At 31.8% G+C, this 26,023-nt stretch overlaps 3 protein-coding genes and 1 long non-coding RNA gene across 4 annotated transcripts; 2 read left to right on the top strand and 2 right to left on the bottom strand.

Annotated features, from left to right (window-relative positions):
• Positions 1–5,284: 5,284 nt before the first annotated feature.
• Hmg-2 (High mobility group protein 2) lies at positions 5,285–16,634 on the bottom strand. The gene is made up of 4 exons (XM_072525268.1): positions 16,312–16,634; positions 14,721–15,004; positions 13,721–14,039; positions 5,285–5,652 (listed from the first exon to the last, which is right to left on the bottom strand). The coding sequence occupies exons 1-4, from the start codon at positions 16,484–16,486 to the stop codon at positions 5,510–5,512; spliced, it is 921 nt and encodes a 306-aa protein (XP_072381369.1). The 5' UTR covers positions 16,487–16,634; the 3' UTR covers positions 5,285–5,509.
• LOC140436445 (uncharacterized) lies at positions 9,149–12,836 on the top strand. The gene is made up of 3 exons (XR_011950284.1): positions 9,149–9,285; positions 10,648–10,783; positions 10,851–12,836. It is a non-coding gene; the product is annotated as an uncharacterized lncRNA (long non-coding RNA).
• A 1,948-nt stretch (positions 16,635–18,582) lies between the features above and the next one.
• On the top strand, positions 18,583–19,665 carry EMC7 (ER membrane protein complex subunit 7). Its single transcript, XM_072525267.1, has 2 exons — positions 18,583–19,069; positions 19,312–19,665. The coding sequence occupies exons 1-2, from the start codon at positions 18,664–18,666 to the stop codon at positions 19,602–19,604; spliced, it is 699 nt and encodes a 232-aa protein (XP_072381368.1). The 5' UTR covers positions 18,583–18,663; the 3' UTR covers positions 19,605–19,665.
• A 3,438-nt stretch (positions 19,666–23,103) lies between these two features.
• SerRS (Seryl-tRNA synthetase) lies at positions 23,104–25,752 on the bottom strand. The gene is made up of 5 exons (XM_072525265.1): positions 25,334–25,752; positions 24,652–24,868; positions 24,411–24,571; positions 23,782–24,054; positions 23,104–23,688 (listed from the first exon to the last, which is right to left on the bottom strand). The coding sequence occupies exons 1-5, from the start codon at positions 25,652–25,654 to the stop codon at positions 23,161–23,163; spliced, it is 1,500 nt and encodes a 499-aa protein (XP_072381366.1). The 5' UTR covers positions 25,655–25,752; the 3' UTR covers positions 23,104–23,160.
• Positions 25,753–26,023: the final 271 nt, after the last annotated feature.

Here is a 26,023-nt window from a genome sequence, read left to right as displayed (position 1 = left end):
GTTTAATAGTATTTTTATTTCTGTGGGCGCCCACCATCGTGAGTTCCCCCTGGTAGGTGATAGCGGAATTCTTGAAAGACCTCGATGGTATCGAGGAAATGGAAAGCAAAACTAATATCATCGTGGCGCCGAACCCATGATGCGGGCTCCTACTAAGGAAAGCAAGTGGAAATCAGTTAAATCATTACCTATCTACGAAATCACAATGCACAAATGATCTATGATCTTTGTATAGAGCATTTACAAAGCCAGAAAAGCTGCTAATATCAGCTAAAAACTAAAAGAGTTTTCAGTAGAATATAAAATAACATGGATTTCCCCAGAAAGGAAGCGAAAAATCAAATAGACCATGTGTTAATTAAACAAAGGCATAATAGATCATTAACTAAGTGTAGAAACTACAGAGGGGTAGCCAGCGACAGTCGCCATATGTTAACAGCATTCAAAATCAAGAAGACATATAAAACCTCCGTCTCCAAGATAAAACAACTGAAGAAAGAATATATATGAGAGATTGAGAAAGAAGAATGGGGATATATTCAAGCAGTCGAGATAGAAGCGACAGATCTTCGCACAGTAATTAAAAAGAGAGAGGACTGGTTTTATGTAAACTACAAGCGAGCCCTAGGAAATGAAACAAAGTAGAGATACTTGACTATAAATATAAAAAATCTTGTAACGGTTTTATTCTATCTGCCTTTAAAACTTTAAAATGATATTGTCAATATTTTTGAGACATTTACTCTTGGAAGTTTATTTTGCTGCATCAAATTAACTTGACTTTAAGAACAACTGTCAGATAAAATGGTCATAGTATCTGATTGGATTTAAAATAGACCATCATATTCAATAATGACAGTAAAATTCTCTTGTTAGTAATTCCATTAAAAAAACACAGAAAAAAACTCATACTATCCCGAAACAGTAATCTTTTGCTTTTGGTCACAGTGCTTGTAAAGATGGCAGAACAGAGAGCCAAAGGATTTTTTGGAGATGGAGATGGAGACAACTCTTCCACCACTTTCCGTAGTGGATGTATCGATCAGGATCCATGAAAGCAAACTAGCAATCATCTTAACTAATCTCTTTATTATAAACCTAATACTGAACTGACATTTATCTGATGAGGCCCAAATATTGGATAACAGAATCTTGCATTTCGAGGTTGAGCAGAACTTGGGTAAGTCCGGTCGTATACCGAGACCGACTGACTTGTGGTCATACAAGAACAAATTAAGGTCACATGTTGACGGCGTTATTATACAAGTGAAATCGCAAAGGAACTTAAACACTGGTTGAGTCGTGAAATAATAAACTGTTATGAGGAAACTTTTCCCACCAAGAATAAATCCAAGACATGTGCCTTGGTGGAACAAGGAATTGCAAAAGGTAAAGGCTAATCAGGTTCAAAAGTTTAGGTAACGGGGAGGATTACAAAAAGGCTCTAAGGTAAAATAACAATACTAAGACTATTTAAAAGAGGAACATGGAGGCAGTTCTACGAAGTGATCATCCATCTGTGCTTTCAAAAAGTTATCTCAAAAGACCATTTTATCGACATTTGCTATAATTAAAAATCCAAATGGTGAGTTTACGCAAACGGAAAGAGAAAAACATAAGATTCCTTGTGAATTCTCACTTTTCTTGGAAAACATTTACTGAAGATGAAACAAAGAGTTAATGATCTACATACATATTGTTTTGTGGATAAAATATTTACAAAAATAGAATCGAATGGGTTTTCACCAGTTTTAGACCCTAAAAATCTTCTAGGGAATGAAGGTATCTTTTTAGACGTTCCGCGGCAGAACATGGATATCCTACTGGCTCATATAGTAAAAACATTTAGATGAGTTTGTAACGATAATATTTTGCCTACCATAGGGTAAGATTATGGGGGTAGAAAATTGGGGACAGAAACTATGGGGGCGAAGATAGGGCAAGCAAAACAATCGTTACGTATGCGAACGGCACTCAGGGGGTTGCTGGAGAGCTGGGGTCGTGGGTAAGTAAAAGACAAGGGGTCGGATTGGGGCAGCTACAAAAAAAATGAAAGGGTACTTACATAAATCTCCTGGACAAAATGAAATAAGATATGGCAGACAAGGTTACCTCTAGCTATTTTAATTTGGACGCCGCTTCGAAGAAAACTTCCTGCTGGAAAAAGAAAGAAAATTTCTTCTTCCCTAAAATCAAAAATACATACAAAGGTTAGGAGATTTTCTAAAATAAAATAAACAAAATGGTTGGAGCAATAAATTAAACATTTATTTGTGTCTCTAACAAACAGTTATCAAAATACAAGATTGTACAAGAAATATAAATAGTTGCAATAGTTTTGCAACTATATAAATAGTTGCAAAATACAGAATAAAAAAAAACTTACATGTGTCCGTTTACAAACTCCGTTTACAAAGAGGTTGGAGATACTACAAAAACATACAAATGTTACCTCACAGAGATTAACCTTTTTTTTTTAAACAAACAAAACAAATAAATATCGAAAAAAATAAAGCTAGCTGTCATATGTTAATATTAAATTTAAAAAAAAAAACAATTAAAATGACAGCTAAGTTAAACCATAAAATTTACAATTTATTATTTATTACAAAATCACTTTAAATTTTAATGAAAGCAATTATTGTTTCAGCAAAAAAATGTCTGTCTTTACTTTAAAATTAATATACTGAATGTTACCTTATAATTCACATTTTTTACACTTAACTTTGAAACTTGCTAGACATCTATGGGAAAGCTACTTAGACAAGTTCTCAACGGGAAAGAAGGAAGGCGATTTCTATAGCCTGGAATCCTGGACTGGAACGAGGTTGGGGCAAACAGACGACAAACGAAGCTGGTGGCACACCCTATGTACTGTTTTAAAATTGTACCATGTTCTGGTATACTACACAAATCTTCTAACTATTCAAGTGGTTACTCTTTTATAAATCTGCCATATTACAGAGAGTAGATTTCCACTTTTTACCGGTCTTGATTATTAACCCATTACACAAAATTACCGGCTATGTTCAACTCGAGCTACCTTATACAACCTGCCTGCTTCGTTGCTCTTCTCAACCTAACTTGAATTCCCCTCTTGACCTAAATCTAATACTAGTGTGGGCGACCCTTCTTACGTCCATAACATAAATTTCTTGTTTTTAAAACAGGCCTCAACTATGTTACAAAGCGACCCTCAAACAAACTACTTCCCAATATGAAGAAATAACACGTATTATATTGATTTTTCTACCTCACAATGTATTCAGAGATTTGGGGGATTTGAATGTAAACAAATCGTTGTTCAGTGACAAAAAAATCTTGAAATATTATAGTTAGAAATAACATGTACGAAATGGGGAATTTTAACTTCGTTGCAAACAAACAAACAGGGGAGTCTTTAGAAATTTTTAACATATTAATATTTCGTAGTTAAAAGAAAAATTTAAAACGCTACAAGTTTTATCATTGATTCGGATTATAAAAGAAATATGGACACAGAAATCCCTCCCCATTGATTGGAATATTGGAATACTTTGGACCATACACAAAAAAAGGAGCTTCTACATGCAGCGTATAAAATATTTTCCACAGTACACACAGTATGGCACCATATGCAGAACGGATAGTAGGAAAATACCAGGCTGGTTTCAGAGGTGCTAAATCGACAATTCATCAGATTTCAACCCTGAAACAAATTTTGGAAAAAACACTGGAATATGGCATTGATACTCATCACATATTTATAGACTACAAAGCAGCATACTATCCTGTGCATAGAAAAGAAATGTTCAAAGCAATGAAAGAGCTAGGAATGCCAAATCAGTTGGTAAATTTAACAAATCTAATTCTTGAAAAAGTTGAATGTAGAGTACGAATTCAGGGGGAACTGTCTGAACCTTTTAAAACAAATAACGGGCTGCGCCAGGGAGCCCCTTTCTCCTGTACACTGTTCAATCTGGCTCTGGAAAAAGTAATACGTATGTCACAAATCACAACCACTGGTTCAATATATAATAAATCAGTGCAAATCCTGGGCTATGCTGATGATATCAATATTGTTGGGAGAACGGAAAATGCTCTACGAGAGGCGTATGTAGCATTAAAAGAATCAGCTACAAAAATGGTTTAATAATAAACACCAACAAAACGAATTATATGAAAATGAGCACGCAACCACAAATCCTACGACCACTTGTTATAGAAAACGACGTCATCGAAGCAGTGAACGAATTTGTATACTTGAGAGCATTCCTTAACACTGAAAATAATACTACCGCAGAGATAAACCCTAGAATTTGCACGGCCAACAGATGCTATTTTGGGCTCAATATCCTCCTTAAATCCACAATTATATCGAGAAATACAAAAATAAAACTGTACAAAACAATAATACGCCCAGTCCTAACATATGATTCAGAGACCTGGACTCTAACAAAAAATAATGAAAACAGGTTTCGAAAGAAAAGTACTAAGTTGAATCTATGGAGCAGTGAATGACAATGGTGTTTAGAGAAGACGATACAACTTCGAACTTTATAGAATAGGGCATGTAATGCGGGTGGAACAAAATGACCCAGCCAGAAAAACGCTCCCTGATAGACCCATTGGTCAGAGAAGAAGAGGAAGACCCAGAACAAGGTTCCTTGATAAAATCGATGAAAACATGAGAAATATGGGAATACGTGCTTGGCGGAGAAAGGAGATGGATAGGGACGACTGGAGAGAAATTCTTAGGGAGGTTATGACCCACGCAGACCAGAATTATTTATCATTGATTATATTCCACAAGAATGGTGACAGTTTAGAACCTGCTTTATTCTTAATAGTAGCAAACGCCCTTCAAAAGAAACAAAGTCATATAGAGCTATTAGTCTAACCTCATTTTTTCTAAAACGTGTGGAAAACCATAGCCAGGTTTATCGATCACGTGATCTAAATGACCAATGAGAAGGTCACCTTGTCAATAAACTCGGCCCATTACAAAGAGATGATTTGCGTCTGTCGCACTGGGGGAACGTGACTGTATATGTCGTATGTGGAAAACAGATTAAACACGTACATAACAAGTGAATACTTGACAAATCTACCGCTTGACCAACAACAATTTGCCTATCAACCAGGCAAATCCATCATAGATGTCTTGCGTTGTTAACGATTCTGGAAAGGCCGAAAAAATCTTTCATGTTGCTGTGGAGAGGTCCTTACAATCTATAATTTACAATAAATCGTCAAATTCAAGAAATGGGGGGGGGTAGAGGTAAAAAGAATTACACGAAATGGATAAACTGACAATAACTTTTTATTGTAAAATAAATATTGAGTCTTACATTTTATTGTAATAAGCCTCTAAACTACACACATAAACAGCAAAAGACAAATTTATTAAAAGTGTAATATGTCAATTGAACAATCAAAAGAAAAACAATCAACTCTTTTGTTGAGGATCGGCTGTTTCCTTAAGATTTCTATTATTAATTCTCTTTTTCTTTGTAGTTGTACAACTCTGTCATCCATTAAACTCCAGCTTCCCTACAATATCTCGAACTACTTGTAATAAATTGGAGTGACTGCTGCTGTTTTCCAAGAGTATTGAGTGGAGATTTGTCATGTAATTGTCAATATTTTGTATGGTTGCAACATCTTTGATACCTAAAAGAAATAGATATCTTAGTATACAGATTCGACATTTTAGTGTGTTTATATCAATTGATATTAGGAAATAAAAGATAAACACCCTGAAATCCAATATTTCCAAAACCAAACCCAACAATACACAGGATAGATCAAATAACTGTCACCATTACAGTTTAACATTATGTTGGACATACAGACAAACGACAATATGACGTTGCTCGAACATAACACTTATTTTGATCAAACAATTTTATTATTTGCACGTGGTGTTGCAGCTGTATCCATTCACGGTGATTTGGCAAAACAGACTGAATGAATGGCAGCCAAATTGACATAAGTAGATTCAACAATATAGTCGTTACCAATTCGCTGCCTGAGTATTACAAGGATTGTATGTAACAAAATTAAAAAATCGGCAATTTTAAGATAACAAGATTCTATGTATCATAAGGCACCCAAAGAACTTTGTAAATCTAAAATATATGTATGCAATCGTCTAAAATTAATCGAAAATCATTAGTGTATGTTATGAAAATATGAAAAGAGCGCAACATAGTCCTATGTTAAACATACGACTTTGTTTTTCGCAAAATTTTAGTGAACTTTCCAAACTCAGAATAACACGGTCCTATGTAGTATATAGAAACTGTCATCAATTTGATTACTAGATTTATACACCTCATTCAAATTCGACGTGCAGTAAAAGTAAACAAAACCAGGCTATGCTACGTAAGACTCCATAGGCGTGCGGTTTTGCTTTCATATTTCTTATCAAATTAATAAAACAGTATGTACAATTAAAGATTTGTTTACTATGAACAACGAAGATAAAATATACAATGTTAGTATTATTTTCAAGGAAATTCAAAATTAGCTTCACTACTGTAAAATAAAAAGAAACTTATGGTTTGACAAAAATAATAAAGCAGTAATTGCAACGTTGTTTTGACACTTAAACGATCGAAATCAAAACATCAAATACACTTATTTTTTAAAGTATATTGTGTGTTAGTTCGCCTCAAAAGAAGTAACTTATTATTATGTTTTCAGTTTTTATTTGAAAAACAATAAAACTCGCGTGATCCAGATTACAAATGTTACCAGAAATTGAAATCTCATTTTATATAAATTTCGTAAATTTGAATACAGATATACCTTAACTTTAAATGTTTTCATAAACGAAAATTTTGCATTAAAAAAAAATAAGGTGCACTTGGAGAAGTGCCGCCAGAAGTAAAAACTTCTTAAATTGCGTTGAAATTATGAGTATTAATATCTAAGAGCTTCCGGTTTAAACGGGGCTGCCAGTCAAGAACTGAGCTCTTAATCGCACCCCATTCGTTTTTTAAAGTAAACGAAGTTTCAAACAAAAACCTATGCAAATGTCCGAGAAAATCATTCGTCAAAAATAAAAACATTTTACATATCTGACTAATAAATAAAACAAAAAACTCACAGTGTAAATTAATATTTTATTCATAATCAGAGTCTGACGTGCTGCTCTCATTAACTACGTTAATTATCAGTGGTTCAACTTGAGTCTCAATGATATTGTCAAGATCCCACATCTTTTGTTCGACTTTCTGCTGAACATGCTGTATACATTTAATAATTTAATACGAAAGCAAAACCGTATGCCAAATTTTGATTTATTGACTAAGAAGGCTTCTGGCTGAGTACAAAATAAACAACTGATCAAATCCTATCACGCGATATAGAAAATGAAAGGAAAGGATATAACGAATATATTAAGATAGAAAATCAATTACATATCTTAATAGATTCGTTATATCGTCCCTTTTCATTTGCTATGTCGCAAGTTAGGTTTCGATCAGTTGTTTATTTTGAATTTAGCCAGAGGCCTTCCTTAAGTCAATAAATCAAAATTTGTCTATAGTAAATTTATTTTCATTCATAGTGCCTTATGATATCTCGTACATAACTATACGTTCTATATAATCAAGATCCTGTGTAGTGCCATTTTGGTAGTCGCCATGTTTTTTTCTATCTTAATATATTCGTTATATACTCCCCGTTTAATAAATATCGACAACCGAGTTGAAGAAAGCGGATATTCAAAAGTGGCTGCGATCAAAAGTTTTGACAATTCAGTTCTAAAAGTCGAGCTTTTGACTATTGTGAATAAACATAAAAAAAATACACTATTGTTAGCATATTGTAGATGAAATGGGTAAAGAAAAAAGAAGGTATTCACAGGCACACGAGGTAGATTCTGAGTAAAATATTACCTAAGTTACACTTTGAGTTTTTTGTTTTATTTATTACTCAGATATGTTGAATGTTTTTATTTTTGACAAGATTTTTCTGACCTTTGCATAGGTTTTTGCTTTGAAATTTCGTTTTCCTTAAACCAACGAATGGAGTGCCATTAAGAGCTCAGTTCACGAGTGGCAACTCCGTTCCAACCTTAAATATTACGTTAAAAACATTTTTACACATTTAATGTAATTGTATTTTAATTCCGTGCATTACAATAACGGATTCACGTTATTATGTTGTTGGAAAACCTCATTCTAACATGTTTATTCAGTTATTTTCAGTTCTGTTATTCCTGTGAACGACTTATGCTACGATGTCTACTTCATATTTTCATATGTATTTCATAATACAGGAAAATATAGGTTTATACATCGTTAAAATCATGATCTGGGAGTGCCCCTCGTAACAATCATACTGTTTATTTATACTTACCGCAGCTCTATCTTGTATTTAGTGTAGAAATGTTTAGAAAGGTTTTCGAAGCCCCGCCCATTGTAACGTCAGAGGTGAGGTAGTCCATTAATAAACACAACTGACCGTTTCCACTAAACAGACTTGAGTTTCAAAAACTCGGGACTCGAAAAACAAACCGAACTGTTTCAAAACACGCCAGTCTTTAGTAAAGTTTGTGAAAAGTTGCTATTTTGTTTTATTGGATACGAGTTTGTGTTTTGTTTTGTTTTTATTTTGTCCGTTTGGTGGGAAACCGCCATTAGATATTACATTTAATTTTAAAACAATTTTTACATATTTAATTTAATTTTATTAATTCAATGCATTACAATAACGAATTCGCATATTATGTTGTTGGAAAACCTCATTCTAACATTTATTAATTTAATTTTATCTTTGTTATTCTTCTGATCATAAAATATAAATGATAACATTTATTATAAATATAAATGAATAAATTCAAGCGCTGTAATTCCCTGACGCACGCCCTTGCTAAAATATTATCACTAGAACAACAGTGGTCCAATTAAGTTATGGCAATTCTTCCGCGTACAAGGACTACTAAATGATATGGTATGCTGAGTTTCGTATACGATGTCTATTTATATAGTTTATGAGGTGGATATTATGTACGTTTATACATTGTAAATCGTGATTTGGGAGTGCTCCTCGTAATATTCATAATGTTGATAACGTGTGTTGGTTTGTTTACTGCTACTGCATCTTTAAGATAAATTTGGTGTAGGTTATGTTACATGTAAACAGCGTGTGTGTTGATTTCATTCTCTGTTAATTTATGTAATAAATGAGTGATATAATGACCGAATCTAGTGACAATAGTGAATTTTGGAATGGTGATGATTCCGAATAAGATAAGGATTATGTCCCAGGGGAGAAAACTTGAAAAATAAAAAGGTAAACGCAAATTAGGGTAATTATTTAGTAAGCCGGAACGCCTCAAAAATGCCAAATTTTTTGTGGACTTAGCCGAAAAAGTGAAAACAACCTCAAATTTTAATGTTTTCTTTGCTTTAAACTAGTAAAAGTGCCCAAATAATCAAAAATACAGAAAAAATAACAAAAAAAGTACTATGAATCAAAAAAAATTACATAAAAAGCAAAAAAAAGTATATATACATGTCTTAATATAAAAAACGTAACTAATACATATTAAATATCACCGTTTTTTACTGTTAAATTATGAAAAAATGGGTAAAATTGTTTAAAACAATCAAGATTTTTAATATTTCAAAACAATATGGCGGCATGCGCAAGAAGTTAAATTTTATGTACTTTTGACATTGTTGCCAGTTTTAACTTTTAAAAGATCTAAAAATTTCATGAAAATTAGCTTAATTAAAACAGGTGGATGCAATCTTAATAACCACGTGCAAAACGACTACCCGTTAACCATCGTCTTATTTTATTATTAAAAATGTAAACCAATAAACCAAATCTAACCTAAATCTGGTAAAAAAAAGCAGTAATAAGAATAAAATGTTATAATATAATTAAAAATCAAAATTTTTATATTTCATAAGAAAACATGAAATAACTAAACCAACGTAATAAAATCTTACCTAACGCTGGTAAAAAAGCAGTAATAATAAAATTTTGTATAATTAAAAATCAAAATTGTTATTTTTCATAAGAAAACGTGATAACAAACGTAAAGTAACGTAACCAAACCTAACCTGACCCTTGTAAAAAAGCTATAATTTTCAGTTAAAAGTAGGTAATAATTTATAAACTTTACGTTTTGGGTAAATTTTTATTTTTCATTAGAAAACATAATTTTGAATAACTATGGCAACACTGGTTAAAATTAACCTTCTTGACCATACGAAACAGTTGTCATTCCTGTCATTTCTTGTTGTTTCATGGTAGATAATGGCGAATATTGGCGGCGGCTTTTAAAAATCGAGAATATTTTAAATGGAAATTACATAAAAAAAAACATTTTGCACCGAATAAAAATCATTGCACAGTCATTAGTAAGTGAAGCAGAATTCATTCATATAAATTTCATCTCCATAGACATGGTTCCGGCTTATTACACTAGTACCCAAATTAGATATTATAATATGGCTTTTGCATCTTTTTGTTTACACATTTCTAGGAGAAATAGAAGTTTTGTTTTAAATTTTACAGATAAGATCATATTATTGTTTATATTAAGCAAATAAACGTGCAGACAAAATTTCCGAATTCAGTAAACCATTCCTCATTATGTATGCTCTCATGTGACTGCGTTCTAATAGTTTTACTTCTTTTCAGAATCAAAATTAGAGGAAAGTTTGTTGGATTACTCGGATGAGTCTAACGAGGACCTAGAAAAAGTTACATTAACGCAGAACAATGAAACTAATACTAGTAGCATAATTAGCAAAGAGAATTCAACTGATACTGCTGGGTAAGTTTACCTTGACTTGCTGTTGCGATTTTCTAGTATTTATTCGTGATATTAATTTTTATTTTAGTGTCGCTGCGCTAGGGCAATGTGGAAACTGTTTATCCATGCGAAGAGAATTCATTTCGACTGAACTGGGAAATAAATATACAGCTATCTGTACAAAACAAATAATTCCAGTAAACGAGACGACGACTTTTTCAAGGAAAATAAAGAAATATGCACACAGCAATATGAGGAAAAATTCCGAAAACCAACTGCAGAAAAATAATAACAGTTTACAAGAGAAAAAACGTACTAGAAAGAGATCTAATCTAGAAATCCCGAGCGTTGGGCCTGGAATATTAGAAAATAAAATTTTGATAGATGGCTCACGAAAGAAGTTAAGACCAGCAAGAGAGATAAAAACACATAAAGACTGCTTTGAGAAATGTATTTATAAATAAGCCAAAAATATAAGTGAAGAAGACAGAAAAAATTTATTTTCTGAGTATTACAAGCTTAGTAGCAGTAAAAAAAGGATGTTTATTTTAAGTACAACTGAAATGAGTATTCCACAGCGAAGAAGGAAAGGAAAAAATGCCCAAAACAAAAAAAATAAAATCTTTAAATTCTTCTTTATTTTAAATAATAACAAAATACAGGTTTGCAAACAGTTCTACTGCGGAACACTAGGTATAATTCGAAAACCTATATACACCGTTTACAAAAATTCTACAGAAACGAACACAATTCGTCAAAGTGTTCAGGGAATGCATAGAAAAAAAGTTACATCAGATGCAACTGAGAATCTTGTTAGAGAGCATATTAATATGTAATAGAAAGCCATTATTGTAGGGCTGAAACTAAAAGAAAATATGTAGAGGATGACCTATCACTGCAAAAAATGTACAATATGTATGAGGATTTCATAAAGGAGAAAGACTTGATTCCAGTAAAACTTAATGTTTATCGTAAAATATTTTGCACTGAATTCAATTATTCATTTAAGAAACCTTCAAAAGATCTATGTGACTTATGTGCTGAAATAGACTGCCTGAAGAAAGAAAACAACCTTAATGAAGAAAAGAAAAAGGAATATGAAAAACACTTGCAAGAAAAAATTTTAATGAGAGAAGAGAAAAAAAAAGGATATTGAAAATGGTAACGCAGTACTGTGTTTTGACTTACAAAATGTATTGACATGTCCAAAAGGAGACATCAAAAATGTCTTTTATAAAAGTAAGCTAAATGTGTATAACATGACAGCGCACCTTTCCATAAACCGGTCTGTTTATTGCATGATTTGATCAGAGGCAATGCATGGTCGGGCTGGTAATAACATTGCCAGTGCTGTATACAGAATCCTGAAAAGGGTTGTAGAAGACTATCCGTTATTGGAGGATTTGACTTTGTGAAGCGATACTTGCGTTCCACAAAATCGCAATGGATTTATGAATTTTACCATTGCACATATTTTAACAACTAATACGAACTAAGAAAATTCAAATGAAGTTTTCAGTACCTGGATATTCCTGCATACAAGAGGTTGATTCAGTTCACAGTGCAATTGAACGCAGTTTGAGAAAATCTGAATACTTTTCTCCACTTTCGTGATTAGTTAACAGTAGTAGTACAACCTTTTGAAAGTAAACACAAGAAAGCCTTACACCATACTTCAAGTGAAATAGCAAGATTTTCTAGATTTTTCAACCTATTCATCAAAACTGAATTATACTGCAGTTCCATTTTCAAATTTGGTTTCTTTACAATGTACTACAGATTTTTATGACATCGGTTTCCGAACCACTTTTAACGAACGTGAATACAAAATCATCAGTTTAAGACAACGGAATGCGAGGAGACATACTGCTGAAAATGACGAAATACCCATACCAATAAACAAAAATTATATTAAAATCACCTTGGCACTAAACACGGTGTAAGCTCTGAAATCTATGTACAAGTGGATGCCAGATGTAACAGAAACTTTTATGTTCACATGTTTTCCAACATGTCTCAACATAAACAGTGAAACTGAGATTGCTGATCAGAAAATAATGTTACAAAGGCTTTTGTTTCATGTTTTTGCATTTTTCATTTTTTATTAAGTCACAAAGTTCTGTTATTTAATTTTTTCAATAAAAATATGGAAAAAATTAAATATTTTCTATTCCTTTTTTTTAAATGTGCTTTTGTAGTAGACTTTCATCTATTATGTTTAAAACAAAAGCAAATATACTTTCTTGTATACCAAATCCAATGGTCAAAATATTCAAAGTCATTTTTCTCAGTTTCTACATTTTGTATCATAAAACCTTGTAATTCTTAGGCAGCGAATTGTCAAAGTCCAAAAGTCACTATTGGAAGACAATAATAATTCTGATAGGTACAGTGTTTTTGCAACTGCTACAATGTTTGTTGTAGCTCCCTCCTACTGTTTCAAATTCTCAACAGCTTCTTAAAATATTGCCAATACTGTCAATACTTTTTAAGAAGAAAGAAGACGATATTGTAAATACTATTTGACATATATGTATTATTAGGGCAGTTCTCCCTGTTAAGGATGAGTGGCAGCAGTACGTGGTAAGTTGTCTACAACTACATTTAAAGCTAAAAGACAACATTTAAAAATCTGTAAAATGTCGAATATCATATTTCATTGCTTTCCTTCATTTTCTAGTTTTATAATCAACTTTTTATATTTATTATACCTATTTATTTTATAACCAACTTATCACATACTGAAGTAAATGATTTTCCACACATCAAAGAATTTAAATATTGTTGTTGCATTCTTTTAGCTTTAATGTAGTTCATAGACAAATCACCACATACCACCATTCATCCTTAACAGGGCAAATATGTTTTTATTTTTTTTTTATTTTATAATACCATTTAATAAGAGATATTTCTAATTATAGATAACTATAAATTAATAACAAGCAATTCATTACTTACCTGGTAACACTGTACCTCCAAATCCATCAATTAAGGTGTTCTTCAAATGATTTAAATGTTTATTAAGAGATAGATTATTTTTTTCTTGTTGTATTAATTCGAATTCTAATTTCGATATGGCCATCTTCATATTTTCTATATGCTTTGAAAGTATGGCATTTTGCTGTTCAAAATCTGTGTTGATTTTTCTTAACTGTCTTAATTCCGTATCCCTTGTTTTGTTATGGTCAAGAAATTCTTCAGTAAAAATAGGTATGTCAAAATTACCATAGTCTATGTCTTGTTGATCTTTATTTAAACTTGGATGACTATTGTAAGCCTAAAAATAGTTCCGAAATATTGTAAAATAATGTTTAAAATTATTGTAACACTAATAAAAATATTTTATCAACAATTCTTCTGATATAGTATACAACTGCTCAAAAATAAGTTTTGTTTATTATCCTGTATAGCCCAGAGCATCTATCAATACTGTACACCAAAGAATATCATCGATTATCATCATAAATGATGTGCTAAGAGTTCCATCAAATCTAAAGAAGGTTGCCTCAGCAAGTCTGCCTCAGATCATGGCATAGATCTTTAGCTCAACCTGTCTCTAGTCCAACCATGGATTAAGGACGAGCATTCAGCAATACATTGGCAGCCTAGTTGCAATAAAAAATCACTACTGCGAAACCCCTGAAACAAACTCTCGAAATATGACAGCAATTCCAATATAAAAAATTAAAAGGTACATTGAGAATTGGTATCTGTATAGAGAATAAGTAAAAAGATCAATGAAGTCATATTTATGAACTCATACTAAGAATGGACTTAATAGTTGCTACCATTATAAAGGTCTATATAAGAGGAGAATGACCGAGAAGAAGTTGGATATGTGGGATAGAAGAAGAAATAAGAGAGAGATTCCTGCAAGATACTGGCTGTAATATTGGCATTCGGATATAGCAAAACGTCAAATATCACAAAAGCTATAGATATAATAAAACAAACTTACGAGATTAGGTATTTTAACAATATCTTCTTTTTCTTTGACCTCTTTAATTTTCTTTTCATTCTGTTGTTGCGTAAATATCTTGTAGGCTTCAGTTTGTTTATATGCATTATATTCCTTTGTGTAACGTTCTCGATCTTGTTCTGCTGCATCCAAGTATTGCTGTTTTTTATTGACTGGCAAATTGCTCCATTCACTAGCTAACATTTTAGTTATATCTGCAAATGTTAAGTTTGGATTTGTGCTTCGTACAGCTTCTCTTCGATCATTTAAATATCTCACATAACCTACAAATTAAAACAAATATATGACATGAAATATCTCTAATAAAGTTAAATTAAAAAATAAGGTGAACATTTTGAAAATATTAACTGATTTTAACTATTTCCTTAAGGGACCTTCTATAAGTATCTAGAATTTAAGTTACCTACTATAATGAAACTGTCTTTTATTTTATTTTCTAACTATTTTTTTAAGTGATTTGTAGAGATTAATAATTATCTGTTGTCATAATTCTTCCAAGTTCACAAGTTTCATTAAAAAATATATGTTTCTTTGTGTAATTCAATAAAAAGAAAGTGAAGGGCGTAAAGATACAAAAACTGGTCATTCAATATGCCTCGAGACCCAAGTCATTGACCAGGAAATTTGTTGTCTTAATATTGCCTGACATCTTGCTGAAAACAAGGATCTTAGTCAACATCATTATTTTAAATAGCAGCTATGATGTCAGGAATAACAGTTTCTACCAAAAACAAGTACACTAGTGGGGTAAGAATTCTGTTCACATAAAAAGGACTCAATATTGTTTTTCATATATCTTTCCAAATGTTATTGATTCTATTTTGTACATGGCCTTCCTCTAATAAATGGGGTTTTTCATCACTTTATTTCTTTTTTGAAACATGTATGATAGAAGTAACTTGAGTGAGTTTCAATTAAATGTTCTATGTCTATAATTTCAAAAAAAATATAACCTCTGGTCTCAGTCATCTTCATTAAGTATTTGTATTATGCAGCTGATACTGCTTGTACTGACTATTATGGATGTACAGCAATTGTGTCTAAAACTTTCAACTTTGAACTGCTCAATTTTAACTGAATGATAACAAGATCTTAGAGAGCCCTTTACACTAAAAGTTGTAGTGATTTTTAGCACATTTCTTACATAACTAGGAAAAACTTGCCAATCTGGAAGAGATTCATTGAACACTATAGCTCCCTATGATAATTCCGGTTAGGTTTCCCATGGAAAAAGCTATTTTCACTGTATCTTCATTTATATGAACCATTTCAAGAAAAAGTGTCTTCTGAAACAGTGATGATAAAACATTTCATATTAAATTTCCAACAACTAACACAATACTGTCTTAAAAGAACTAATGAATTATCAAATAGTTTACATATGGACTTATTAGATTCTCATTAGAATATAAAAAATGGTAATATTTACCTTAAAATGGTTTATGCAAAACTCATTATGAAATAATGTGTGTAAATTTTAAACTGGGTTTTTTAAATGAGGTTTTTTGGCACTTGCTACTAGGTTTCAGAATTCCTATTATATTCCATAAATATCAAATTGTACACTTACCAGTAAGAGGCACTCTAGGTGCAGTACTATCTTTGGGCTTCTTACGTTTTTTCGCTTTCAATACCTTGGGTTTTAAAGTGTTTTCTGGGTTTTCTATAATTTTAGAATTAGTTGAAGCACTTAATTCCACTGAATTTGATGGCTCTGTAATCATAGTGTTTGAAACATCTTCCATTACTTCCAATATTTTTGTGTATAGACTAGAAATCACGAAAAGTGTATCTTTAAATGTCAAAAAATACAAAATACTTTTCAACTTTTCACTATTTCATTTGTGTCTACTCCTGTGTAAATATAAACAAAGAATATAGACTCTATCTTCTTTGATATAAATTCCGAAATGCTGAACCGCAGCTTTTACAATAAGCCGAGAGATGGACTTAAGACAACAATGTTACTCTCTTCATACTAATCTCTTTTTCTCCAGATTTTTATTTCTTATTTAAAAATTAGTCACGTTTTTATATTTAATTTTAAAAATATTCAAAGGAATACATTATAATATTTACTTAAAATATAAATTCATGTAGGGTGTTATTATTTGAAAAAATCAACTTCAAAAATAAATAAACTACATTTTGGCTCCAGGTTAAATGATCAGAAGCAAGATCAGTTTCACAATAATTCATAGCATCGTAGCGGGTGGTAGCGGTTAATAAACAAAAATTTTAATCAAAGAAAAGTCCTGATCCTGTCGTGATATAAGTCCTGTTCTGTGTTTTTTACAAGTCCTTTTTCTATGCTAGAAAAATGTCAAATGTCAGTCTAATAGAATCAAAAGCGTTGTCACTTGTCAGTCATAGTGTCAGTGATTGAATCACAGTATGTTTCACAAATACTAGTGTAAGTGAAATAAGATAAGTGGGGCGAATGAGTTGCATAGGCCCAGTCGTTCGTAATAGCGATGGCGCTACTAGTCACGTTACATGTGATGTGGATATGACATAGCAAAAGGCGTATGACGTTGATGTAAGTGCTGTTGCCATTGTTTCACTAGTTTTGCATATTTACCCAAATAATGATTATACTACACAATGTTTTCCAAAAAAAAAAAACAAAAACTGTAACAATTTCTCCTAAAATCACAACTTAAATTCACAATTGTTAGCTTGTTGTCTCCATTGGCTGCGAACCTGTCCTGTACCAGATGGACAACTTCATGTAGGGATTTTTCCATCACTTACTTTTTCGTGTCTGGATCCGACTAGTTTTTCTGCCCAATATCGGGCTACGTCTACACCCTTTGTATTTGCGAGCCATAAATCATCGAGGGTGCACTGTGGTGGCAAAGTCTGCATACTCTCAGGTGTTACACATTCTGTATTTTCCCACATTCACAAAATGCGTCGCTGTCTGTCTTGATGCCCCATTTAATGAGGTTGTGTTTTACAGGGGCAACATCTGTGCGTATGCGATTGAGTGTCCACCAGGTTCTCCAGTCTAGGTTCATTCCATTAGGTCGTTCTGAATGTAAGGGGAACAGTTCGGGTGGTTCGACGCTGACATTTCTCATAAACCTTTTCCTTGATTTAAGTCGGCTGATTCCTGGCGGTTCGTCAAACCCGTATAATTGGTGATCGAAAGTTTGCCTGAACTTCTCCACATATTGTGACTGTGAGGCGCATCTACGGTCGTCTGGTGATGCGAATCCAGCTACCCGGTACAGTAGGGGTAGGCTTTACACAACCGGTAATTATTCTACATGTTTCATTTAACGCCGTGGTGACTTCTTGGGCGTGTCTAGATCTACCCCAGACGAGCCAAACATATTCCCCTATTGAGAAACATAAGGCCTCAGCTGTTGTCTTCAAGACCTGGGGGTTTGCATCCCACTGGCTCCCTACAAGTTTCCGGAGAAGGTTGTTTCTCGTAGAAACCTTTTGTCTGGTGCTCTGACAGTGGAATTTATACGTTAGTGACCGTATATATATACGTTAGGGATTTTTCCACCAATCTTCATTTAATCTTCCCATCCTGTTGGAGATGTTCCTATTTGTCTGATATTATGTTAATCATTTATGTATAACAATGCATAAGTGTATACTTTATTTTTGGACAGAGAGAATATATTTTTTGGCTTAGAATAAGCTTTTATTTCTTGTTTTATTACTATATTTATTTTACATTAAAGGCATAGTTTTTGAATTTTGCCGCCTAAAATTCAGAATGAAATTAGTTTCGGCCCGTCCGCATTTGGCGCTAGAAACTCTCTCCCGAATCTTTCTATGCGATTTACCTTACTAGAGGGCTATGTACTCTGGTTTTTTAATTGTCATCAGAGTATATTTGTCATTTTAGCTAAACAACTTAGGGAGGTTATCATTATAATATTCTTTGTAGTAACCATTAACAATGTATCTGAAATTATTTTATCTGTTTAGTATCCTTTTAGTAGTTATAAATGCAGCTAAATCGGAATTAAATAGTGAAGAAGATAATGACGCTTCTAGATATGTTCTAGAAGGTAGAGTATTCCCTCTTACTGACTCCCAAAGTAAGCAGTTTAATTGGCAAGCTAATACAAGAATTCACGTAAATGGTGGCGAATATTTGGGATTTGTTAGGAGAGATGGTTCTTTTACTGTTCATAACGTACCTGCCGGATCTTATATTGTGGAAGTATTACATCCTGAATTTACATTCGAACCTGCTAGAGTGGAAATAAATTCAAAGGGGAAATTTAGGGCTAGGAAAGTAAATCACATTAAGATTTCGGAAGTTATCATAGTGCCATATCCATTAAGAATGAAAGCATTAGGTAAGGTACAACATAAATATATTTAGTTTATCTGTTCTGGGTGAGCTTTACTTTTGCAAATGTGTCTGACTATTATTAAATAATACTACAATAAATTGTTGAGAAATTATTTGGTGATTGGGCTTCCATTTCAGGTTGTAGGTTGTAATTTTGAAGGATATTATTATTCTATTTATTTCATGCTAGTTTTTCCAAAGTAGCAGTGAATATTTTATATTAATACAGTTTATTTATTGTTTTAGGAAAAACACGTTATTTCCAATTGAGAGAACAATGGAGAATAACAGATCTCTTATTTAACCCAATGATCATGATGATGGTGCTACCTCTTCTCTTAGTCATGGTTCTGCCAAAGATGATGAATGACCCAGAAACGAAGAAAGAAATGGAGCAAATTCAAAACATGGCCAAATTTGAAATGTCTGATATGTTCTCAAATTACTTAGCTGGATCAACTACACCGCAGACTGATAAGGATAAAAACCAAGCTGTTAATAAAAAGAATCAAAAGACTAGGAAACGAATAGAAAAATAAACTTAATAAATTATAGTAGATGATTTTTTTAATAGCAAATTACATTAGATATACAGTTTCAGTTTGTAAGTTTTTGTTAATTACATGAATAGGGTAACCATAATAAAGTTAATTTCATTTGAAAAGAGCTGAATAAAAAAGACCATTCTCCTATAAATGTCAAAAGCTCCAGAGGTATTAAAATGTATTCTTATTTAGATCAAGGATCTTGAATTTGGATCAGTGACACAAGATATCTTTGGTATGAGATATTTGTATTGAAAATCAGTTAATATATTTAAGTCTTTTTTATTTCAAATGTGATGAACAAATAGGACCAGGTAATTGCTAAATGTCAAGAAATTGAGTATCTGCATACTCTATATGACAGTGGAAATTTTCATAGAAAGGTTAAAGAGATTACTGGCACAAGTAATTACAAAAAAGCACCTATAATATCCAAAAACAATATGGAAAGTTCTTGGACCAGGAGATTTAAGCAGCACGTGGAAAAGCTATGTTCAATTGCTCTTTAAAGATCAGAGAGAAGCCAGACAATTTGTCAACTAGGAATAATGGTCTGGTCCAGAAATTCTAGAGTCTTAGGTTTAGCAAACTCTATTAAGAGAGTCCTGACCATGAAAATGTGCATTCAGAAGTTCTAAATCAAACTATTGATTCATGACAATGTTAAAATGTTTTTGTATGCTTCATAGTTAATCAGAAAGTCTTCAACAATGTTAAACACTATATAGATATATCTGCAGACACCTACAATGTATATAAAGGAGTACTTCAAGGCTGCATATTGTCACCAGTATTTTTAATATTTCTCGGGAAGGAGGAAGTACAATTAAAATTTATCGATGATAAATTCCAATATAGGATATGGAGATGATACAGCAATTCTAGCACCAACTTGGGTGGTATTTAATGAATGTGAAGAATTTTTTTAAATATTTACTATAAATAAAAGATAGGCAAGGCAATTGCCAGATATTGAGAAAACTAATGTGAGTATAGGAAACAGCTGTACATGTAAATTTAATAGAGACATTTTATGTAAAAAATGAATGGATTTGTGGATGTAACAAATTAAATGCTTGACAGTGTTTTTGCTGGAGAAAAATCTTTGGCAGAAATATAGGTTAACAATCTAGACCACTTGAGTTTGAAGATTAAAAACATGTAAACTCTAAAAGCTATCTTCATAATTACATATAATTTGCCCTACTAGGGTCAGCTAATACTATGGCTCAATTTCATTCTGCTTATTGCTCAATTGTGGAACTTTTGAATTGGCTCTTGGGGCACATGAAGATTTGAGGCAGAAACACTTAACAAAGCAATTTTAACTGTTGTAGATCTTTAAATTCAAAATTAGCCTATCATACTGATTGCTCAAAGTTATGATGGAGCAGCCAAATAATAGGTGTTCAAGCAATAATTGAAAAAAATTATCCCTTTGCTCGTTATGTACACTGATATGGCCATCATGCAACTAGGAATTTTGAAAATTTGCAAGACATTAAACAAGATTGTGACCAGAAAGATCCCGGAAGTTTTCTCTTATTTTTTCACAATTTTAACCAATCTGAAGTGATGTGTTGATTGTACATTTAATGACTATCTCACTAACTCCTCAGAAAACATCCAAATGGAAAGAGATTCAGAGCTCTAAAAAATGGCTTGAAACATTATGTCAAAATAATGTCAGAACTATTGAGTGAGGTTATGTAGGATATAATTTTGAATAAAATTTATATTCTAAAATAAATATTCATTAAATTCTATAATGACAAATTAACAAATTTAGTGGTAATGTCTAGTGACAGTGATAATATAATAAACACAACACCTTTAAAGCAGGTAAAGTTGCGTAGAAGGAAAATCAAGAGGAATAAAAATGTACATAATGTTGAAGATTACTTTTTAATATCCACAAGATCCCCAAGAGAAGAGAAAAATAAACAACCGTTACTACCTTTTAGGACATTTGATAGTACTTACTTATATGTTGATATAGAACACGTCTTAAAACTGCCAAAAACCAGTTCAACTAATATTCACACAATAGGTTTAAATAAGTTTTGTTCTGAGAAAGGACATTACCTCACAATACATTGGATAAAAAGGAATGACATCTGTGTTTCTCTAAATTTTAAGAGTCTGAAAAAATTACCTAAAGACAATGAAATAATCTCAGTTTATGGTAGGTTGGAAGATGGGATTATAGCAGTTATGTTTTTTAAAGAACAAATAGAATCAAATGTTATTCAACATACTCAGAACTTGAAAAAGTTGAAGCAGTTAATACCAAATAAAGTTTTAGAAAATAGATAACTAGTTTTTATTGACAAATGGTACTAAATCTTACTGTTTAAAAACCAATTGTTTTGGTATTACCCATGGGACTATAAGACCATTTATGTTTAAAATTGTTGATCATGCAGAGAAATTAAAGAAAGAGGAAGTGTATGCCAAAGACAGATATGTTTAGTTTTAATATTTGTTGGAGGGAATAATCTGTGTAGTACTTAACTGTTATTAATACATTTTTTAACAATTTCTGTTAAATAAAGATATTTTTTAATTAATGGTAACTTGTCTGTGTCTTTTTTCCTGCTATTCATTGTTTATCAATGTTGTGTATGTACAACTGATGAAAAAACCAAATTCAAATACCAAAATTTAATGATGCGATTTAGAGTTTGCATTACGGGATGTGATTGCTGAATTCAAAATCAGTAAAAAGTTAAATACTTTATGTTAAAAAATCATAGCAAAAACAAAAAAGTGAAGACCTTTCAGACAAGATGTAGGGAAGTAGTGTAAAGGATAACAATGCTCTTGTAGAATATATCCATCAAAAATCTTTTGAAATTCCTGTGGAAATACAAGAAACATTCCCAGAATGTCAAAAGATATGTGTTTAAAATAAGCTGGTTAAGGAAAAACTGCACTGTTGCCCCAAATGCAAATTTTCTTACATTTATCTCATGTCAAAAAGTGATCGAAAAAGTAATTGTGAGTTTATTAAATGAAGAATTTGACAGAAAACAAACGAGGAATTTGTTCAAGCACTTGCAACAAATTTTTAAGGGGTAATGCCACAAGAACAATACTGAAGATGATTTTTCTCAAGGGAATGAATGGTTTCCTAATGATTCATACATATTTGTGCAAGATGGATCACCATGCCATACTGCTAAGTCAGTGAAAAAAATCCGAGAAAGGTTGAACTGGTCAGAAAATTTTTTTAATCTTAATCCCATAGAAAATATTTGGGAACTTCTAAAACGAGAAATTTCCAATAAAAAAGTCAGCAACAATTTGTTTTAATTGAGAAACTATACATCATTGGACCATAATGACAAATTTAAACCAAGTACTTGGGCTGCATTCAAAGCATACAATTAATTTCATTAAATTTGTTGTGGAATTGTTAATTTTTGTAAAAATTGATATGCAGTTAAGAACTTTACTGATAATTGTATCAATAATAAATAAAAATCTGAACTAGTTAATAATTTATTTATTAGCGTGTGTATAAATGCAATTTAAACTTGGTTATAATTTACTTTTCTGCGCCTTTTTTCATACCATCTTTTTGTTTTTTCACCTTTTTAGAATCTTTCTCTAAATCGATTGGAGCGGGTTTCACAAATGGAATTTCGTCTTGGTAATCTTCTGGCATGAAAGGTTTCAAGGCCGTTGGAACTCGTATTCCCGTTTCCGTTTGATAGTTTTCTAAAATTGCACAGATTACTCTGGTTGTAGCGCACATAGTTGCATTTAACATGTGGACATAGTCTGTTACGGCATTCATCTTCTTGGTTTGACCATAACGCACTTGTAACCTTCTAGCCTGGTATTCCAAACAATTGCTGCATGATACTAATTCTCTAAAAGCTCCTGATCCTGGAAACCATGCTTCTAAATCCAGCTTTTTAGATGCAGCATGATTCAGTGCTCCTGAAACAATGTTTACAATTCTGAAAGGGATTTCCAAGGATTTATAAAAGTTTTCTGCATTTTCGATCATTTCGTCCATCATTTCCCATGACTTATTATCAAATGGTGAAGTTAGACAAAACTGTTCTACCTAAAATAATAAAATAAACCATTTAGACATAATACCAACAATAAAAATAGACAGCAAAATCATTTTTACCATACATTACATATACTATCTTACCTTTTCAAATTGATGAACTCTAAAAATGCCTCTGGTGTCACGGCCATGGGATCCGACTTCTTGCCTAAAACATGTTGAGTAGCCACAATATTTAATTGGTAGCATATTTTCAGCTATCCACTCATCTCTGTGGAAAGCTGCAATTGGTTGTTCCGATGTTGCTATTAGATACTTTTCTTCAATTTCTTTTTCTTCTGATTTTTCGCTGCCTTTTCCTACTACCTTGTACAGTTCTTCGTCAAACTGAGAGAGCTGAGCAACTTCTTGCATGATCTATAAATATACATTAAATAAATAAATAAAAGAACAACTTTGTCTACTTAGAAGAATGAAGTAGGAGAAAAGTGTATCATCAATTTGTACTGTTATATTTACACAGCATTTGTGATTCAAACAGAAGTATATTTTATTTATACAAAACTTGTTTTGATATGCATGTTAATATCAAGTACAATTGGGTTGACAGCATAAAAAATATATACCAAAAATTAATATCAACAATAACATAATAAATAGTAGATTTAAAAAGCCTCTGCGTTACTATAGTTAATGTTTTAAAACTTCGATACTCTCAGGTTGACATCCAAATATTTACACTGCAAAATATTAATAATGATATAAATAATTACCTCTTTCCTCATGAAAAAAGGTGTATATAATGGTTTATACCCTTTTTTATGTAATATTCGTAAAGCTAATTGGATTATTGCCTGTTCTAAGAAAACGGCTGGACCAGTTAAATAATATCCTCTACCTCCTGAAACAACTGCTCCTCGTTCTCCATCCATACCTAAAAGTATTGACAAATAATATTAAATATGGTACATTATTTCAGTCATAACATGCAAAAATTTATTTTTACATACTTACCATCAATCATGTATATTAAATCAACATGTGAATATTTCTTTCGGCTTTCAAAATCTCCAAAGGTTCTCTCAACTTTGTTGTTATCTTCATTGTCATCTACTGGAACAGACTCATGTAAATGATTTCCTACTTCTTTCAGGGCACTATTCCTTTCAATTTCTACTCGCAATAATGCTTCTTCGTTTGATTGTATAGCCTCATCTATTAATGTTTTTATCTAAAAATTATAACAAAAATGATTTCCGAGATACAAAACCTTGAATGTTTAGAAAAAATCCAAATTTGAATAAATTTTTTTTTTGGAAGTTTGAAATGTTGAGCATAACCAAAGAATATAGATGCTTAGTAGAAAACCAAGACATATTTATTATTTCATGTGTAAATCAGAACAATATGTTTAATTTTACTTTGCATTTAAATTAAAAATTTGAACATATTTTTCTTTCTTAAATTTTATTTCATTTGTTTTTATTTTTGAAACGATACCTTTATTCAATATAGACGGAATTATTGTCATGTTAGGCTACTAGATCTCAACCAAATCACTTTTAAGGAAAATTGCATCATTAATGATAAATCACTAAATATAAACATATTACTATAACAATTAATTGCTTCAAACTGACAAGGGTGCTATAAAAGAAAATTAATTCATACAGATGAATATATGATACCTACTCACCTTTTTTATTTGATTTACAGTGAGGGGCTGCATGCCCTGTAGATCTAAGTTTTCAAAACTAGCTATTATATTTTCTGGTAAACTTTCGGTAGGGCTTCCTTGGTCTTCCTTTTTCTTCATTTTTTCACCAATTGCTTTACTGCAAAGGTTCTTTAATTTATTCCAAGTATCGGCCTTATGTCTAAGACTTCTCCATGTGGTATCTTTTTCTATTACTGTGTCTATCAAGACTACATCTTTAAATCGCTTCTTTTGATTTTCCTTTATTAAATCTGGATTACCACCCTTATCCTTTCTAAAAAGATCTATGTCCAATACCATTTTTCTTGCACTATTTTACACACCGCAAATAGGTTAACAATATACTGCAATACTGTGCAATCAGTGCAGTGCAAAACAAGAAACAAGACTTTTGAGATTTGAGACTATCCGTTGTGCCATGTCAATGATGTGTAATGTCACTAATGTCAGTTATCAAAATGAAGTTAGCCACGGTTCCAGCACAATTTTTTAAATACCATAAAAAGTCATTGGCGTGAGCGCTTAATAAATTGAAGGGTTTTAATATAGTACCTTCAATCACAAAATATTTTTCACAATAAACATAGTATAAGCAAAAAAACATTTTACATTTAACAAGGCTTGAATATAACTAGCAATCGCAAAATTCTTTTCAATATTGATTCTTTG

Source organism: Diabrotica undecimpunctata, chromosome 3 (genome assembly GCF_040954645.1).
Source record: "Diabrotica undecimpunctata isolate CICGRU chromosome 3, icDiaUnde3, whole genome shotgun sequence".
NCBI classification, from domain to species: domain Eukaryota; kingdom Metazoa; phylum Arthropoda; class Insecta; order Coleoptera; family Chrysomelidae; genus Diabrotica; species Diabrotica undecimpunctata.
Note: the sequence above shows the minus strand (reverse complement) of the source record. Positions and strands in the feature narration are given on the sequence as shown.

What these genes read in the sequence shown, in the direction of transcription:
- SerRS (XM_072525265.1), bottom strand. Translation starts at nt 25,654, where the DNA reads ATGGTATTGGACATAGATCTTTTTAGAAAGGATAAGGGTGGTAATCCA. An exon ending in TTTAATATACATGATTGATG is followed by an intron (nt 24,572 to 24,651) that starts GTAAGTATGTAA and finishes CAATACTTTTAG; the next exon opens with GTATGGATGGAGAACGAGGA. An exon ending in GAGTTCATCAATTTGAAAAG is followed by an intron (nt 23,689 to 23,781) that starts GTAAGATAGTAT and finishes TTATTATTTTAG; the next exon opens with GTAGAACAGTTTTGTCTAAC.
- Hmg-2 (XM_072525268.1), bottom strand. Translation starts at nt 16,486, where the DNA reads ATGGAAGATGTTTCAAACACTATGATTACAGAGCCATCAAATTCAGTG. An exon ending in ACCTAGAGTGCCTCTTACTG is followed by an intron (nt 15,005 to 16,311) that starts GTAAGTGTACAA and finishes TTTAATTTGTAG; the next exon opens with GTTATGTGAGATATTTAAAT. An exon ending in TGGAGGTACAGTGTTACCAG is followed by an intron (nt 5,653 to 13,720) that starts GTAAGTAATGAA and finishes TATTTCTTTTAG; the next exon opens with GTATCAAAGATGTTGCAACC.
- EMC7 (XM_072525267.1), top strand. Translation starts at nt 18,664, where the DNA reads ATGTATCTGAAATTATTTTATCTGTTTAGTATCCTTTTAGTAGTTATA. An exon ending in ATTAAGAATGAAAGCATTAG is followed by an intron (nt 19,070 to 19,311) that starts GTAAGGTACAAC and finishes TTATTGTTTTAG; the next exon opens with GAAAAACACGTTATTTCCAA.